Raw genomic sequence first — 20,268 nt, forward strand, 5'->3', positions numbered from 1 at the left:
CTTCAAAGTTGTCAAAGAAACGCTCTACTACACATGAGAAATAGACGTCGGTCGATAAACTTCTGACGACGACTAAAACAACGACAATTAACCTAATGTATTCGTGATTTTATTTCATCTCTGGCTTGTTACATTACTATGACACATTATCGGACTTCCCCTCCTCTCGCAATGCAGTACAGATCTTCCCTATCTAGGCGCGTGTATGTAGCCTACTACGTCATTCACAAATTACCCACGCGTAGCAGTGTTACTAGCGCCATCACAGATTACCTCTAATGTGGATCAAGCATTCACACATGAATTCAAAAATTCATCGACAAACAAAATATAGCCTATATTCATTACTTTTAAATATTAGGTATATTATTGCCTAGGCTAATAATCGATTTGTCCATAATTATTGCGATATGCCAGGTTTTCCATAATCTAAGGCCAATTTTTAGGCCAAATCATAATTGTGCGTATAGTTTTGAATTTCCGATGCGTGTAGTAGCCTATTTATCCGCAAATATTAGGCCGAATTTCTGTAGAATTTATGGACGTTCCGAAATTTGAACCGTGTTATACCGGTAGCAGAGTTCGCCCGAATCATAAAAAAAAACCCTGGCTACGGACCTGTGAATCACCTTTTACTATGAGAATAAATTTAATTGTTAATTGAAAACCCATTGACATTTTTTTTTCTCCAACCAGGAGATTGAGCTAATTTATATTTATTTTAATATCTTTGAAATATCTAACCGGTTTAGATCGACGTATTATTAAGTGCATTTATTTTCGACTACGCGGCCAATCTCCTACCAATGTATAGATGACGAAATATTGTGTCTACATCTATCCTATATTATAAATTGTGAGTGAGTAAATTCTTGTCATTTTATTGGAGCAGTGGCTCTTGAAATAGAGGTCATTCAAACATTCAGATAGTGAGATATTCTGTAGACAGAAATGAAACTGGATAATCGTTTTGTTAGAGAAATGAACTGAACCATTACACTATAGATATTTATATAACGTATCAATGAATAAAAGACCTACTCCATTGGCTTCAATGGACATATATAGAGTAAGTTTGTATCAAGAATTGTGTTGTGTCGTAAGGTTTGTAATACACTATTATTATTATACGGTGTGTTTTTTAAACGTAGATTTAGACGGGAACATATTTTAAAACAGGACTCTAGTAGTTTTGAAATATATTATTTAGTAAAGTTTTCAACCAAAACAGAGGTCTTAAATGCATAGGTATTGTGAGCTGTTTATTAAAATGCTGATAGATCAGATAGGTATAGAAATAGAAATTTCTTATACTTATAGGAAATATAGAAAAAATAGTAGATAGGTTTAAAACCGCAATTTATGTAAATCATAGTCTATAAATTTGTATAATTTTAACCTTAACTTTAATACTTAGTCGGTTAGTATTGAAAATTGCATTTTTCGGTATTTTTACCATTAGATTTAAAAGTCGAGATGCCCGACCAAAATCTGATCGAGAAGCAGCCGATTTTGCAAGTTAACGGTAAGATACAATGAAAGTTTATGATGCAACTGCCTATCTAGTTTCTACTTTTGGACATCTATGTATGTGTGAAAACTAAAATTAATCAATGCTCTTTAACCACTATTTAGAGCTATTTCGAACAGTAAAAAAAAACCTTTAAATGACCTTTGAAAAGTCCACCTTTCTTGTCAATTATATTCATTCATTCATATCATTCGTGATTATTTTCCATAATATACAAAATAAAATAAATTGAAAACCTTGAGATTAAAATGAAATATTATATGCAAACTAAAACAAGTTTGTTTCCAGAGCAAACTTATTACACCCAGTGTTAGTTGCTCTTTGTTTTTCTTCAATTTTTAGATAATTCACCAACGTTGAAAATTCGCTATGTAATAACATTTCTATGTTTTGTTGGAAGTACTTTAATGTTTGCTGCCAGAGTGAACTGGAGTATAGCTATACTGTTTATGGCACGTCCAGAAAGTGACATTACGAATTCCACAGATTATGTAGTAAATGAAGGCAGCAGCCAAATAGTAAGTTTCATTTTTGACACAACTATTGGATTAGGTCTATATATTTCTGTTCATGCTATATTACGACAACTGAAGATCTGGACATTCATTTTTTACATGTTATTTAAAACAAGAAATAACATCATCTCTCGATTGGAGAAATATTAATGCTTTTAATAATACGGTGATATCAATAAGTCAGTACGCTCACTGTCTGTGTAGGCCTACAGACCAAGTTCTTTAACGTGTACTCTATGTACACGGGACAAACAGCTTATCAAACACTAAAAGTACGATTTATTATTTCCCATTGTACAGTAGGCTAAATAGTATTTCAACAGCTTTCACTTTTGTAAAGATTGTAAATAATAGAAAATATTCACGGTAGACAGTTATTTTCTTTTTCCATATCCTACTCTAATTCTATGCTAACGCATTAAATCAGAACAAGCCTTCACTTTTGTAAAGATTGTAAATAATAAAAAATATTCAATGTAGACAGTTCTTTTCTTTTTCCACGTAATGGCCTACTCTAATTCTATGCTAACCCATTACATTTCAGACCAATATACTATATCTCCAGTAAAATAAATACGTCCTTACATACGATAATAATGTTGTTGCATTGCGGGAGCTGCTGCTGCCCACCTTATTAATTTACATTCTTCAATGATATAATTACTATAGTGTCAATTTTTAATTTGCATAATTACGGTAACGATATTTACAAACTTGTGAACCCAAAGCTGCTAATAATTATAGGAACGGTTCATTATAAAGTTGCGGCTATAAAACAAAAAGTACTATGACACGTTCGTGTAATAGTACGTATACTGATATTGCACGCAATGTGACTAACATTCGTTCAGTCAAATGACAGAAATGTATATTTGATGTGTTATATAAAACAAATCATCGGTGTTTAAAAGATGACCGATGTTAAAGTGACGACCTTTAGAACTTGTTCATCACAAACTCAGTTTGTAATGTTCTATGTTTCAAAATTGTGTGTTATTAAGCCAATTTTGTATTATAAACTGTAGATTTGAGACTAAACATTAAATAAATCCCAGAAAAGATAAGTATATCTATCGCAAGAACGCACAAGCAATATTATTTAAATGAAATGTCTTTCGTTGATTAAACAGCATACTTAACCGAGTTAGTAATTTTACAGGTATCTACGTTTGACTGGAACATGAAAACGCAACAAATCATTTTAGGTTCTTTCTACTGTGGCTATTCAGTTGGACCTATTCTTGGAGGTTGGCAAGTTGGAAGATTTGGTGGGTTTTCTATGCTCATGACTGGAATAATATTTACAACTGTTTCCATGCTAGTAACCCAGTTTGCAGCAAATATTGGCGTTGGTTTTGTAATATTCACCAGAATTATTGATGGCTTTGGACAGGTATATTATCCAACTTTATGTTTTTGAAACTTGATTTAATTAAGACATTTGTATGAAGTTCACTATAGAATGTATTACAAAAAGTCACAATTAACGAATGTCAACGTCCTGTTATTACCCGAATGCGAAATTTAAAAATTTTGCTATTTTTCTAGGGTATTGCATATCCAGCAAATTTAGTCTTGATTAGAAATTGGTCAAAAGCAGATGAACGTAATACGCTATTAGCTATTGCTTTTTCAGGTAATTTTTCTATTTACTTTACGTTTCACGATCTCTTTCCTCGTGATTTGCATGTATCTGTTTAATGAATTATCGTGTTTTTTTAATCTTGGAATACAAATTTCAATTACTGTGTATTTAAAAATAAATTTGAACTTGCACTTGAAGCCACTTTTGAATGGATTGTACTACTGTATTAGTTGTTACAAAAATATGTTATTTGTATTTTAGGTAGTAGTGTAGGACCAATAATAACCTGTTATATCTCCACCTGGCTGTGTTCATCTGAGTTCATGGGCGGTTGGCCCTCCACATTTTATTTATATGGTAAGTTTGACTCTTAAACTTCTTGAAATTAAAAGAACAATTTAGAAAAAACAAAAAATATAAAAACTTCGAAATGTCATTCACTAACAATATCATGTGGAAATAACTGTACGTTTACGTCTTCAAAATCTTTAAGTTTGTACCATCCATAAATTTCGTGTTTAAACACAAGAATTGAAATAATCAGCATAATGTAGTTTAAAATGATGTAAAGAGAATGTAAAACCAGGAGACTTGATTCCTGGTTATGTGGTGGACCTACGATATGTATGTTTTTTTCTACGCTGCAATATCTGATTTCTTTCTTTTTTTATCCAAAAGTTAAAAACAAATACATAAATATAACATTATATAAAACATTTAAATAGTTGGATAAAAAGGACGAAAAGAAAAGGCAACTTCATGGCTATCTAGCTCTACTCCCTGTATAACTATAATATTTCATATTATCAAACAAATCATACTATTTTATATTTAATTACTAATAAATAATAGTATAATAGTAATAATAATTAATAATAGATGTTTACAGGGACGTTTGGTGTTGTTTGGTGTGTCGTGTGGTGTATTGTGGGATCAAAAGCCAATATGCAGTCAAATTTACAAGTAAGACATTATATATTATAAACTTAACAATGAAATACACAAATCCTATTGTGATACAGTAGTAGTCCAGTCAATCTATGACAAAAAAGGGCGTAACCCAAAACAAATTGCAATAGTTTCCAAACCCTTTTTATTTGATTCTATAAGCATCTGGGAAGATCATTTCCAAAATCTACCAAAATCGGTTCAGTGGAACATACTTTTTAAGGGGTTTTAAGGTCATAGGGGTCAAATTACACATTTTTCTATTTTGAAAACTACTAGGCGTAGCATGTTAATTTTGGTGTCAAACTATTCAGAAGACCCATATTTATATGTACTCTAAAGAAACCTTTTTACCAAAAATTACAGGAAAGCATGTTTTTTAACTTTGACCTATTTTATTGTATATTTTCGTATATTCGTATCTTAGTAACCAGTGGGCGTAGATGAGCGTTATTTGCGTCAAACTACTCAGAAGGTCAATGTTTATATTAGTTCTAATGGAAAATATTCGTGTAAAATTACCGGAAGTCATTATTTTGACCTTTGACACATATTCATTATTTTAGATTTCTCAGTAACTACATTTTTTATATCTCAGTAACCACTAAGCACAACTTCGTCAATTTTGTGTCAAAAAATTCAGAAGACTCATATTTATATTCACTATAGGCCTAATGAAATAGTTTTTAAAAAAATGGATAGAAACTATGTTTTTGACCTTTGACCTATTATACCAGTATATTTGTTTATATTTACTCTAATGAAAACAAATGCAAATGTACAATATAACCGAAAATCATTATTTTGACCGTTAACATTTTCTAGTCGTGTCATGAATAAATCTCGGGTCTCGAGTATAACATTTTAAATTTGACCAAATAATAAGTGCGGCGATCTGACAGACGTTGGGCTGGAATATCAACTGATCTTGCCATAGAACAGTGTCTTATGCGTAGCATAAAAACAAGAGGAGGTCTAACAAGAGGGCGAGGATTAACAGACATTCAACGACTTGTCTGGGTCCTTTCAACTCCAGTCTGCGCCAATCAATCATTCAATGCAAGAGTTCACTAACGTGTTGTATACTACCAGTGAACAACATAAAGAAACAACATATGCCAGAAAGAGGAAGGACCTCAGTGATGTACAAGACAAATCAAGGTATCTGACACAGCGAAATCCATTTAATACAGACAGTACAAAATCACTGACAAACATTGCAACTGGAGTTACGGCACATATCAATGTAGACTGTGACAATGCCAAGCATGTAAGGTCAAATAATTATTATTGTGCAATCAATGACAAACCAAAAGGTCGCCGACTACACATTTCGGAAAAAGAGCCAATCCATTACAATGAACTCTAAAAGCGCATTGAAGATAAAAGATGATGTGGTCAATGTAGATCCTTTACTTCTATTTCAACGACTTGTAACTGCCGGCACAAGATGCGATAATGTATCAGATATATTTAGATTGTTTGAATCACCAGATATGATGAGGTCTGCAAATAAAGCTAGTTTAGCTGATAGTTTGTGGTCAACAGCAATCGAGGTTGCTCCAGAACCTCCTGATCAAATTCAGTACGTCTTAGATGGAGGAGCACTACTTCATAAAATTCCATGGACAAGAGGGGCTTCAGGGGTGACATTATGAGAGTATACACAAAATATGTTTCTCACAAATATGGAAAACCCATTGTTGTTTTTGATGGGTACGATAACTCACTAAGTACAAAAGACTGTACACATACAAGGAGAAGTGGTGGTGGTGGTGTAGCTGTACACTTTGACCAATCTATGACCTTACAAACCAAAAAAGAAGAATTTCTGTCAAACGTTCAAAACAAACAAAGATTCATTAAGATTTTGGGAAATAGTCTTGAAAAAGAAGGTTGTACTGTTCACCACGCAGAAGCTGACGCTGACTATCTAGTGTCGAAGATGGCTCTGTCCTACGCAGAACAAATAGGCACGGTTGTCATCGCAGATGATACAGATATCCTGGTCCTCCTTATCCACCATGGTGGTCACACCAAACATAATGTATGGTTCAAGCCAAACCAAAGGAAAGAAACTAAAAAGGTGCAACGATGTTGGAACATTGCGGCAACAAGACTTGACCTTGGCAGTGATGTTTGTAAATATATCCTATTTTGTCACGCGTTCCTTGGATGTGACACGACATCGCGATTTTTTGGTATTGGGAAAATCAAAGCAGTAACTAAAGTAAGAAGTGACTGTTTCTTTTCTGAACAAGCCAAAGTGTTTATGACTTGTAAGGCAAACAGACAGGAGGTAATTGCAGCGGGTAATAACGCCATTTTGTCTTTGTATGGTAGCAGCGATAATGAAAACCTAGATGAATTGAAGTTTCGTAAATTTCATGAAAAGACTACATGCAGTACTAAAGCAGTTCATCTACGTTCTTTACCCCCAACGGCATCAGCGGCAAAGTATCATAGTCTAAGGGTGTACCAACAAGTTCAAGTTTGGCTTGGAAATGAAGAAAATGTACCTCCAGATAAATATGGATGGAAGATCAGCCAAGGCAGAATGATACCATATTTGACGGACAACCCCCCAGCACCACAATCGCTCCTACAAATCATAAGATGCAAATGCAAAACAGGCTGCTATAATATGAAATGCAGCTGTAGGAACAATGGATTAGATTGCTCCATGGCATGTAGTGAGTGTCGAGGTGTATGCGCAAACATTTCACTAGATGATAATGAATATACCGATTCTGAAGATTCAACAATGGGTTTGTAAAATCAGACAATTGGTAAATATTCTCAACCAGGCCTATTTGGATATTTTTCTGTTTTGTGTGTTTTTAGAGTAAATATAAACAGAATAATGAATAGTTAAATGTTATCTTGGGTGCTGATCTATGAAGAAAAATAACACCAATATATTGCCCCAATTACTAAACGTTTTCTGGATAGACATCAAAGGTCAAAATAATTACTTTCGCATTGACTATATACACAGACATTTTTTATTAGAGTGGATATCCTTCTGAGTTGTTTGACACAAAAAATGCTCATCTAAACCCATAGTTCACAAAGATACAAATATATAAATATAATAGTTGAAAGCTTCCGGTCATTTTCTGTAAAAATAGTTTCATTAGAGTAAATAAGTATGGTTCTTCTGAATTGTTTAACACAAAAGTTATGCTTATTGGTCACCGAGATACAAAAAATAAATTTAGTGAGATATGAAATAAAGAATATATGTTAACGGTCAAAACGATGACTTTTTCATTAGAGTGAATATAAACATAGACCTTTTGAATAATTTGACACAAAAAATGCTCATCTACGCCCATTGGTTACAAAGATATGAATATACCAATATAATAGGTCAAAGGTCAAAAGAGTAGTTTCCGGTCATTTTTTTGTAAAAAGTTTTATTAGAGTGAATATAATTTATAAATAAGGGTCTTCTGAATTGATTAACACAAAAATTACGAAGTTACGACTATTGGTCACCGAGATACAAAAAATTTAATTAGTGAAATAATATAAAATAATGAATATATGTCAAAGGTCAAAATGATGTCGTCTGGTCATAATACACAAAACGTTTTCATTAGAGTGAATATAAACATAGACCTTCTGGGTATTTTGACACCAAAAACGCTTGTTTACGCCCAGTGGTTACCGAGATATGAATATGCCAAAATAATAGGTCAAAGGTCAAAAACATGGATTCCGGTCATTTTTGATAAAAAACTTTCATTAGAGTGAATATAAATATGGGTCTTCTGAATTGTTTGACACCAAAATTACCAAGTTCGGCCAAGCGGTTCTGAGATATACAAATATATAATTTGACCCTCATGACCTCTTGACCCCTTAAAAAAGTATGTTCCACTGAACCGATTTTGGTAGATTTTGGAAATGTTTCTTCCAGGAACATATAGAATCAAATAAAAAAGGTTCGGAAACTATTGCAATTTGTTTTGGGTCTATCGGTAGATTGACTGGACTATAGGATGTCTGATCTAAAAAATAGAAGGTTTTTTTTTTTTATAGTTTTTGGAGGTTGAAAGTTTTATCATTGCTTTATAATGTACTCTTTTTTCGTAAATTAGATGTATTCAGAAGATGTAAGGGGTTTTTACAGCGTATAATGGTTATTGATTCATAATTTAAACAAAATATATTAATTGTTTCCTTTAATTAATTATTTAACATCATTTAAAATCGTGGCATCTCCTAAATCTGTAAGCAACTTTAATTTAGTTATAATTTATTTATAAGTCTTAACGATTTAATGATACTACAGTTTATGCCGTTCATAACTTTCACGTAAGCTTACAATCACCACACGAGTTAACTTCATTCATTCAATTCTTTATTATGTTTGGTTAACGGACCGGAGAATAATGTACAGAATGTGTCGAGGAAGTGCCTTACCCCATGTCACATTATCATTTAGACAGAATTTATAATTCCCAAATTGAATGTAAATTTCTAAACTCACCAATATGTAATGGATTCACATTATTTTAGATTTACATTATAGCCTACTCTCTGTATCAAAGGACTGTTACAAGATCTTACCATGTCAATGCGAGCTCAGCATCCCGTTGTTAGATTGTCTTGATCATACACTGATCCCAGCTGCATCACATATTACAAATGTATATTTTTTGTATTTCTATTTTTATTAAACCATAGGTCAATTACAATTACGAAGTTCCATGGAAGAAATTGATGACGTCACCGCCTGTTATAACTTTGTATTTCATGCAGTTCGCCTTTGCTTCTGGATACATATTACTTATTACAGACATTCCGACGTTTTTTAACTCAATTTTAGATTTTGATTTAGAATTGGTAAGTTTCTGAAACGTATAAATATTAACATTAACACGTGAAAACAGGAAACTTTTGGTTTAAAGAATTCTGAATATGGCTCTGTTATAGGTCTGCTTATTGAATAATATACTGCTAAATAGAATATATTAATTACGTTGATATAAAGTAATGCTAGTAAGAGTACACACACTTATAATTAATTAATCTATAATATTTGGCCGCTGTCAATACACAACACTTATTACCTGACTGGGATATAATAATATAAGAACATTTTTAAAGTTCTAACATAAAAACAATCAAGTGTAAACGCAAGAAAAAGTGTTTGTAAGCTTGTTAATCGTTTTTGCTATATGAATTTTAAAATCTTAACATTAAGATAATTATGTTCCTTTAATAAATCTTGAGAAAGTCATATTGCAACTCAAAATGAGTAAGGCATTACTGAGCCAACATCATCAAATTGCGATCTATGTAAGCATTTTATGATACAGAAACTTTATTTAAATCATTGTTTTCATTGTTTAAAGGTTCAAAATGGCGTCATGCTACGTCTAGTTGACCGACCAACAAACCCTATAATGAAAGAAAGAGAGTATACAGGTTTATACATTATGCAAAGTTTTGTTAATACTATTGTCCCCGTGGCAGAATGATAAATCAATAAAAATTGTTTATTATTTGACTGGTCATAACAATAATGCGTTAGTAAGTCAGGAACAATCAATAAATTCTTATTTTTTTTAAATCTTGTTTTTACAGGCAGGATTACTAAACGTGGCCCCTCATCTGTGTTTGCTGTTCATGGCAGTCATTGGTGGATTGCTTGGAGACTATTTGATTTCACACGACAAATTAAGCATAATAGGAACCCGAAGATTACTCAATACATTTTGTACGCACAAAACAAGCTAACAACTTTAGCTCCTACTGTCTCGACTAGCATATAAATAGCGAAAACTGTATGAGTGACATAGCTATGCAGATTATCTGCAGTAATAAGTGAATACATTGCATTATTTGATGTTGGAATAACATCATCAGATACTCAATCATTAGGGTCTAACCACCTGGTGAATGAAGTATTAGGCCTACTCCTCGTGAAACAGAACCGACCTAGGCCAATGTCATCGCCGTTGACCAATAATCACAAGAAAAGCTATCTTCACTTGCCATTGGTCAACTTGCATGCACTGCGCTGCGCTTGTGTCCTTACGTTCGTCCTAGTGTGATCGAAACACGTTTAAGCCTGTTTTCCCGTTGACGTTAAGTTGTGTTGAGTTTAAAATCGTTAAAGTTGAAAATAAAATAACGATAACAATGATCGAGTCGGACCGCTAATATTTACACATTTTTATGCGATCGTCCATAGTTTCTTGGTTCTCTCGAGCGTTGCTGGGAAACGCGGACGTGAAGTGTTGCAAACCTAAAGCTTGGTTCCCACTAGAACGTAACGCAAGGACGTAAACGCAACGTAAGCATTTTAAATCATGGTTCCCACTAGCAACGCAACGCAAGTACGTAACGCAACGAAAGTGAATTGACCAATCACAAGCGATGGCTTATTCGCTTGTGATTGCCAACTGTCTATAACTTCGCTTGTCATTGGTCAACACGCTTGCGTTGAGTTTACGTCCTTGCGTTACGTTCTAGTGGGAACCAAGCTTTATAGACAGTTAGCAATCACAAGCGAATAAGCCATCGCCTGTGATTGGTCAATTCACTTGCGTTGCGTTACGTCCTTGTGTTGCGTCGCTAGTGGGAACCACGCTTTAGGCCGGCCACGCACAGTCGGGCCCGTGTGAAAATTGAAAACGCTACGGGTCTTGATGCTTCAACTCAGTCTAGGATATGCTTTCGCTGATATCTTTTTCTAAGCTTACACAAAGACAAACATTAAATTAAATTGTTTTGATATTGTAATTTAATTTGACTTACATTGGTTGTTTTGAAATATCTGACCTTAAAGGTGTAAAGAAAAGGTGAAAAACATCGTCGCGTTGAAAATTTAAGAATTGTCAGGGCGTACCTACATTTTTACAAACTGCAATGACGTAATTTGTGGACCATTGGTTAGTTTTTACGATCGTAACGTTAAAGTTGAACTGGTTTCAACTTTAAGTCTGTTTTCCTGTCGACGCTATCGTTAACAATAATCGGCGATCTTCTTCGTAAACATTGACATGTTAACGATTTACAGGAAAAAGGTACTCACTATCGTTATCATTTCAACTTGATCGTTTTCAAACGATCGTCGTTGAACTGTTAACGATCAACGACGATAGCGTCGAATAACGTCGACAAGAAAACAGGCTTTAACGATTTCAGATTTTAACGATTTGTAACCTACCTTACCAAAAAAAAAAAAAAAAAAAAAAAATCCCACCAACAACACAATGTCTTGAGTACTTTGCCATTTTTGAGATAGAAAATGTACTTGAGTTGCAATCTTTATTTTATTTTTTCTCAAAGGCTATGGTCTGACTGCGGTTTTTTTCATCATACTGGGCTACGTTTACAACAGCGATCTCTCAGTGACCATAATGGTATTTGCTTTCGGAATATATGGATTCAAATTTGCTGGAGTTAATGCTAATGTACTAGACATTGCACCTGTTCACTCAGGCATAATCATTGGAATGATGATTTCGATGGGAAGTATTGGAGGAGTGGCTTCGACGACTTTACTCGGATTATTGACAGAAACAAACGTAAGAACACATGTTTTCATAAATTTTATTTTTGTTTTACTTTTATTTTTCAATAAATCCACACAAAAATGTCGGATATGCCACAAAGAGTTGGGTAGAGAAGTTAAAAGATCTATTAATTGTTTTAGCTGTTAGGCCTAAGCCACAGATAAATTGGCCCCAAAGTAGACTGTAAATAGACTCATACACCATTTTCCTGTAACAAATATTACTATAATCTTACTTTACTTTCAGAATACTCTGCGCCAATGGAGAGTTGTATTTTGGACTCAAGCTGCATTACAAATATGTGCGTTACTCGTATTTTTTATTTTTGGTAGTGATAAACCGCAAGAATGGGCAAAACCACCAGAGGAATCTGCAGATATAGAACTCCAACATTAATTCTCTATTTCATTCAGCATAAGAATCGATTAACGGATTATGTAACAATTTAGCAATGTATAACATTTACGTTTATAAAAATTGATATTTAGGTAAAGTAAAATACAGTATAACTATTTTTGATTGCGTGAAAGAGATAAAAAGCGTTAAAAAACAAAAGAATTTTGTTCTGAATTATACGTACATTTTCAAAGATAGAACATTGGGCATAGTGCATCAGATTTACTTACTTGGTGCACTAACAGTAGTTTAAAAGATATAAGTTGTTCTTTGATAGTAAACCAATAAAACTTACGTTGGCAAGACAGTTTCGTCTAGCTGTCAGCTTGACTTCTTCAGTTGCTATGATGCGTTATGACGCCGACTGGTCTCCTTTCCAGCCACTAGATGTTTTTGTTGTGGGGACCAGTCGTCGTCAGAAGCTGATCGTAAATGTGAGATAGTTGGTGCACGCCTTCGTCTCTATTCATTTTTGTATTTTTATTTTGCTTTTTATGCTGATGCTTTCTTTAATTTTACGTTTAAGTGTACATTGGGGAAACGGGTAGGGCACTCAAAACCAGAATTAAAGAACACAAGAAATATGTTGAGGAAAACACACAGAACATACAGACGCGTGCATCACGGAAAGTTTCGTCCTCCATTTTACATAAATCAGCAATCACAGACCATATGACCACACACAACCACATACCTAACTGGGATAAGATAGAGGTACTACACAAAGAACAAGTTTGGCTTAAACGTAAAATTAAAGAAAGCATCAGCATAAGAAAGCAAAATAAAAATACAAAGATGAATAGAGACGAAGGCGCGCACCAACTATCTCACATTTACGATCAGCTTCTGACGACGACTGGTCCCCTAGGCTACACAACAAAAAAATATAGTGGCTGGAAAGGAGACCAGTCGGCGTCATAACGCATCATAGCAACTGAAGAAGTCAAGCTGACAGCTAGACGAAACTGTCTTGCCAACGTAAGTTTTATTGGTTTACTATCAAAGAACTACTTATATCATTATACGAATCGAAACCAGAAGAAATGTTTTCATTATTAGTAGTGTAAAAGTGTATAAAATAGAAAAAAATATTTTTTTCCTTCTTTCCTTACTATTATAATAAAAATGCAATGGTTATAGGAGTGAGATATACGATGTATAGAAAGTTATTTAATGTCAGTTGAATTGTATTTTAAAATTACATTAATCACTGTAAGCACTGTAAACTAACATTTTATTGCTAAAGAAATAAAAGTGGGTCGAACCTACATCAGACAAAATTTTTTTTATTTGTATATGTGTTTATATCTAACCCACACTCACAGTAAAACATTTGCGATTTAATGTTATAGTCGATTGAAATAGCAAAGTACATATAACGATACACCACTACAACGTTTATTTTTTATAATTATTAATTAATAAAAGCGTTGAGAAACAACTGTTTATTTGTATATTAAGATAAGATAGCTTTGATTCCTGGCAAAAAAAAAAGATATTAGCTTTGAAGGTTTCTATAAGTATTTTGACGGCGCCAACGATTACAATTTTTATCTATATGTACTTTGGATGTACCGTTAAGGAGATGCGAAGCTTCAAAATGGTACAGTAAATATCAGCCATTTTTAAATTAGGCTAATTAACCCCTTCTTGATGTCCCATTTTGGTAAATTTTGGATATGATGTTCATTTCAACAGGAAAATGTTTCTACATTTTTTAGCATAGGATAATTTCATTTAAGCAGTTATAACATAATATATGACGTCACAACTACCTATGACGTCATAGGTACGTATGATAATTAAAATATCCTACACATTTATAACTACTCGTAATGCACTTACAGTAGGTGGTCTATAAGTTAAACCGTTAAGGAGATACTATACAAGGCTTCAAAATGGTAAATAGCGGCCATATTTAATTTATGCTAATTAACCCACTTCCCGATGTCCGATGTTGGTAAACTTTGGATATGATGTTAATTTGGACCATATCAACCAGACAAAATAAAAAGAAATTCTGTTGCAATTTGTTCTAGGTGCAACCATACTTTTACTGGACTATGGTATAAAAACCATTTTTAACTTGCTATGTTAATTAAAAGTCAAGTTATAAGCCAAAATACGTTTAAAATGATGACAGCCATCTTGGATTGCAATACGACGGCCGAAAAAAAATATTTAGAACTTTAATAACAATATATTTTGAATCCTCAGTATCACAAATATAGGTATAGAAACCATTTTTAACTTGCTATGTCACTTAAAAGTCACGTTATAAGCTAAAATACGTTTAAAATGGCGGCCATCTTGCATTTCAACATGGCGGCTGAAATAGAATATTTACAACTTTAATAACAATATGTTTGGAATCCTCAGTATCACAAACATGGGTATAGACACCATTTTTAACTTGCTACGTCACTTAAAAGTCAAGTTATAAGCCAAAATAAGTCTGAAATGGCGGCCATTTTGTTTTTCATATTTTAAGGGTGAAGATCTAAAAATTGAGCTGGGTAAACAGCAGATTTGAATTCAGCACCCCAAAATTAACCTAAAACACATATTTTTTCGCTTTTAACAGGAAATGCCTACAGAATCTTATTAGAGTGGAAATAATACTATCTGGACTAGTCTAGTAGAGCCTACTCACAGTCAAAGTAATATAGTTCATTTGTATATATTTTTATTTTATATCTAACAGAGTACCCACACTCACAGTAAGACATTTTTCGATTCAAATGGCGACTAAAAATGGTTAATACGTATACAGTATTGTCAACGTATTGTAATACAGTACTATATCTAAAGCGAGCGAAGCGAGCTCACCCTCTAGTAATTATAATTATACGAGATTGGCCTGTTAGGTTAAAAATTCAATAACAAATAAAATCAAAAACAAATATTAAATACATTTTTTTTTCTATGAAATATGTGGTCAAAGTGAATAATTATTATGTGATATCTATTATGGCATATTCAACAACAAAAATGTTTCAAATTATGTTTTCAGGTGGACAATATGCCTTTAATTTTGACTTAAGCCACAACCCACCCTTCACCCACTGATGAGTGTATACAGATATGGCGTTATTAACAAGCAGGGCAATTTCGAGAATTATTTGGGGACTTTCCAGTCCCGAATTCCAAACCTTATCTAATCCAGATTAATTCTAAAGTAAACGTGTATTGTATAGAAGGCATGATAGAATAATGTTAGTGGTTGATAAGATTATGTAGTAGGCCTAATGTGATAGTACTGTTTTATCGTTTTTCCATAATAGTTTCAAACTGCAAAACATTATAACTGTAGCAACTAATGAAGAGAGTACAGTATATTGTCTGATAATATCAGTCCTTGCATTATTTTAATTTTGGATTGAGAACGTTTCACATGTTGTAGGCCTAATTATTGTCAGTGATTGTTAGTGTTTGTTATCATTTCAACAATGGCATCAAAGATACGGTTGCTTGTTTTATTATTAACCACATACATATTTGTTGAAGTTGGTGAGTTTATTTATGAATTTTATCAAAGTTTTATAACAAGGCAAATGTACCCGTCTGCGACTTACAGTTTAAACACTATACTCATTGCTGTTGCACTCTGTGTGACATTTCTTTATTTTGTCGGCTATAGACTATATCACTATACCAGGATTAGATAATTATATATTTCCTAGTGTTATTGTTTTTGAAAGAGATTAGAGTTACCCTCCCTTTCTAATAATGAAATATACACCTCTGACTTAAGTTGACGTATTTATTTGAATAAGAAAGTTGTATGTTTAATTAAATTATTTTTTAGTTGAAATATGCTATAAAAGAAAAAATTGACAACAAATTATTTATAGACTTTGTTTTTAAGAGAAAAGAAAAAGTAGATTTATATTTATTACATTATGAAATTATTTATATTTTGTTCTTAAGAGAAATGTATATTGTGTATTACTATTAATAAGAAAGTGTTATTATTTTAAGCTATTTTTTAAATTGAAATATGATTTTTAATAAAACTAAACCCGATACATGATAGTACATGATTTTATGGTTATTGATAAGCATTAATTTGTAAAAGAAAACATTGAACTACAGAAAGACCTAGTACAGCATTATACACAAATCAGTCCTTTAATCAAAATTTGAACTAAAAACATAAGTAATGCTGTTTTATGGTTAGTGGCTATTGTTAACATTTTTTAAAATGTTAACAATAGCCACTAACCATAAAACAATGACATCGACGCTACAGTGGCTTCTTGTATGTATACCCGCATGCAAGTATGTGGAATTGGTGAATGTATATGTATCATCATTCGTGAATTCTTATAACTTCATGTTGGTTGCCCATGTTGTTGTTTTGTTGGTTCTGTCAATTTTTCTAATTCTTTAGATTGTATGTCTATGTGCCCATTTGGCTGGAGTGGTTATCGAGCACATTGCTATAAAGGATTTGCGTCGCTTGTACATGGGTCTTCAGCTCAAGGCAGCTGCGTTCAATGGGGGTCTAACGTCAATCTTGCTTCCATACACTCACAAGAAGAAAACGTAAATATATGCGCTTAAATTATAATAAAAAATAAATAATGTTAATAATAATTAATATGAAGATGACAACGACGATAATGATGATGAAGATGATGACTATGATTACTAAGCTTATGCGTTTTTGATAGCCTATATAGAAAGTTTATTTAAGTTTTATAGACTCTTGCAATACTCAGGTGCCTTCATTTTGTTAGGAGTCCCTTTTGTTATAGTCTAGTGCAGCAGGCAGACAGGAACAAACGGGCCGATAGTGAACACACCAAAGCTAGAACGTAGGCTGTAGTATTATATAGCATATATTATTTGTTTAAAGGAAAGAAGCTCAACCTTATGGTGAGTCATTATGATTGTTGTTCTTATATTCTGAATGTTATAGCTTCAGAATTGTTTTACTTGTTGTTCAGTAGACTTTGGTACAGGTTAAAATAGGTACGCCTATGATTACTAGCTTAACAAATGTTTAGCATCTTGAGTTTAAGACAATATTTATTTGGGTGTCTAGAAAACTCAGATATCGGACTTTTCTAGATCTAGATTACTGTAATTTGTTTTTATTAGTCTTTTATCACAGATTTAATTCCCGGCGATTCATGGATTGGTTTCTATTTGTATGCTACACCATATTCTTATTATGGTTGGTACGATGGAACACCTGTCAGCGTAAAGTGAGTTTTATGTTTCCTTGTTTTTTTTTCCTTCTATATTTCACCCACATGCAGTATTATAATACGCTTGTTTTAAAGTTGAAATCCAGACATAGTACATTTCTAGAAAGTAAATAAACTCGGCCAGTAGGACAATTACCCTTCTGATCTAAAAAATGAATATATCTTAGAAGGGTGTAAAATTCTACTGATAAAAATGATCAACTGTCAATCCGGATAGATTGCCGCTTTACCTGCAATGGCCTCGTATATTAAAAAGTCGCTTCGGGAAACTAAAGTCCTTCTTCGGGGATAAAAAATGCGATATGTGTTACATTATATAACCAAATATCATACTAACGATACAAAATGCAGCCTATAATAAATGTAATAATAATATTATCTTTGAATGTTTGTCCTAATTACAATGAACAACACAAAATGCAGCACGTGAATACATAAAAAATTGCCTTTCCAAAGCAATCAAGATATAAACAAAAACAATGAAATGTACTAAGTAAGTGTGTAAAGGGACGATTTAGTATTAGAAGTACAGAAATATAATTAGAAAGCTAAACAAAATGAAATATAGTAGGTTTTCAGAAATTGTAAAACAATAGTGACAAAATATGGAACACCATAACACTCAAAGTGGTCTCTGACGTGGTGAACAAATATGGCACAAAATGACATGTCAATTATTTGCAAATGAAATATTTTTGTATGCATACTTTATGATGCAAAACACTAATATAAATCTTGATGAAGTATCTTCTCAATTAAGAATTAGTTAAAGTGGTGTAATAATGCAAATAAAATATCTATAAACCCATCCAAAAGAATTTCGTCGATTACATTTAATATAGAAAACAGTTACAACTATCCTAGTTGACAATTTTATTTATTTTATTTTCAATCTTTCTACATAGCAAAAAAACAAACATATAAATATAACAGGGGAGTAACGGAAAAGCAAAAGTATAAAACTGTCATCTTGTGATGTGCTTGACCAGCCCCTGTCAACTTGAACGATACAATAAAACCGAAATTTAACAAATTTAGAAAAATACATAGAAAAATATGGTATAATAAAATGTTAACAAAAGTGTTATAAAAATGCAATTGCTATCTGAACAATAAGCACATTATTATTACATCTTATTTATTGGCCTAACTATGAATAAAAATATGACATGGAAAAGCCACATTGACAAAATTAGAACCACTATCAAAAGGAAAATTAGAATTATTTTTTTAATTAAGATACTTACTTCTCTCACAGAATATTCGTTTATTGTTATATGAATATTTTAATACAACCACATCATGTATGTATTCTTGTTTTTTTTTGTTCTTTTCGTTATTCTCTTTCTTTTTTCTTGTTATATTTGTTTTTGTGTTTCTTGTTATCATTATAAATATTAAATTGTTACTTTTTTCAAAATTGTTATTGTCGCCCCACCACTGCATATTTTTTCTTAAAGACGTTCTCTGAAAATCTGAGAGATTGCAAGATTTCTAAATATTCGTTTTCTATATACAATATTCATAGTGTGCTACTACCTAAAGTGGGCCCTTGTCATATATCTGATTTTTAGACCTCTACATAATATGTTCTTAACTTATTTTTACAGATATTTTTGTCCATGGTTTCCTGGTCATCCAGTTATACGTTACCATTATTACTATACATTTATATCGAAAATTGACTATTGTTGGTGGGATTCTTATTGGTATGATCCAGCAGCTTATTATGTATGTAAAACTCCTTGTAAGTATCCACATTATGTGATATTACACCTCTCTGACGTAATTGAGAACACAAAAAATCGTCCGATTGCTGGTGTTGGTGTCACACACCAATCGCATTTTGCACGGTTGGCATCTCATACACTTCACCCATTTCCAAATCATCGCCAGCCGCACACTTGTGCTCAGGTTCTTAAAGTTTGATTATTATTTTCCACCAACCCTCCCACTTTATTTGTATTTTGTTTTGTTATGTTGGATTCCTTTTCCCGGCTTTTGTAACATTCCAGTACCATGACCTTCTCATCAAAATTAATGTCTCTCATTGTTGTGCTATGTCAACATAATGTCAATGACGGCGAAATGTCCCCAATAATGGGGATAGCAAACAAGTAACAAGTAAGTAAGTACGGCATGTTATCTTAATCACTTATTGCAATAGGTTATTTTCTATTTTTGCTTTGATCCGTGCTCACGGGACTTTTTTAGAATAGTTTTTTTATCCAAACCATTATCTTCTATATTTTTGTTTCCCTCTCTGTCATAGAGTAAGCCTGACTGCAAAATATACAGTATTCAAAAGCAATTCTTTTCAATTTTGCAATTTATCTTAAAAGTTTATTAAAAAAATCAACAACCTTTTAGTTAGTTAATTGTAATTCAATCTGCTGATTGTTAAATGCTCTATATAATTTCGAAAATATTAAGTTCAATAAACCAAACATTTCGCTTCATATTCCTAACGGCTGATTTATAACGTACAGATTGCAACGTTGAAAACTGTGCATCTCTTTCATTTGTGTTGAAACCTCGTAGT

General features: G+C 32.6%; 2 protein-coding genes across 2 annotated transcripts in view; both read left to right on the forward strand.

Annotated features, from left to right (window-relative positions):
* Window positions 1-1,476: 1,476 nt before the first annotated feature.
* Window positions 1,477-4,005, forward strand: LOC140062018 (sialin-like). The gene is made up of 5 exons (XM_072108059.1): window positions 1,477-1,525; window positions 1,874-2,049; window positions 3,206-3,439; window positions 3,595-3,682; window positions 3,893-4,005. The coding sequence occupies exons 1-5, from the start codon at window positions 1,477-1,479 to the stop codon at window positions 4,003-4,005; spliced, it is 660 nt and encodes a 219-aa protein (XP_071964160.1).
* A 12,739-nt stretch (window positions 4,006-16,744) lies between these two features.
* Window positions 16,745-20,268, forward strand: part of LOC140062019 (uncharacterized) — a 29,609-nt gene continuing 26,085 nt past the window's right edge. Inside the window, exons 1-5 of the mRNA XM_072108060.1 lie at window positions 16,745-16,771; window positions 16,904-17,058; window positions 17,372-17,391; window positions 17,630-17,723; window positions 19,337-19,473. Coding sequence (XP_071964161.1) covers window positions 16,745-16,771; window positions 16,904-17,058; window positions 17,372-17,391; window positions 17,630-17,723; window positions 19,337-19,473 — 433 coding nt within the window. The remainder of the gene's footprint in view (window positions 16,772-16,903; window positions 17,059-17,371; window positions 17,392-17,629; window positions 17,724-19,336; window positions 19,474-20,268) is intronic.

Source organism: Antedon mediterranea, chromosome 11, assembly GCF_964355755.1.
Source record: "Antedon mediterranea chromosome 11, ecAntMedi1.1, whole genome shotgun sequence".
Classification (NCBI taxonomy): Eukaryota; Metazoa; Echinodermata; class Crinoidea; order Comatulida; family Antedonidae; genus Antedon; species Antedon mediterranea.

Coding starts and splice junctions, on each gene's coding strand:
- LOC140062018 (XM_072108059.1), top strand. CDS start 1,477: ATGCCCGACCAAAATCTGATCGAGAAGCAGCCGATTTTGCAAGTTAAC. Junction 1,526..1,873: donor GCCGATTTTGCAAGTTAACG/GTAAGATACAAT, acceptor TTCAATTTTTAG/ATAATTCACCAACGTTGAAA. Junction 3,440..3,594: donor TTATTGATGGCTTTGGACAG/GTATATTATCCA, acceptor CTATTTTTCTAG/GGTATTGCATATCCAGCAAA.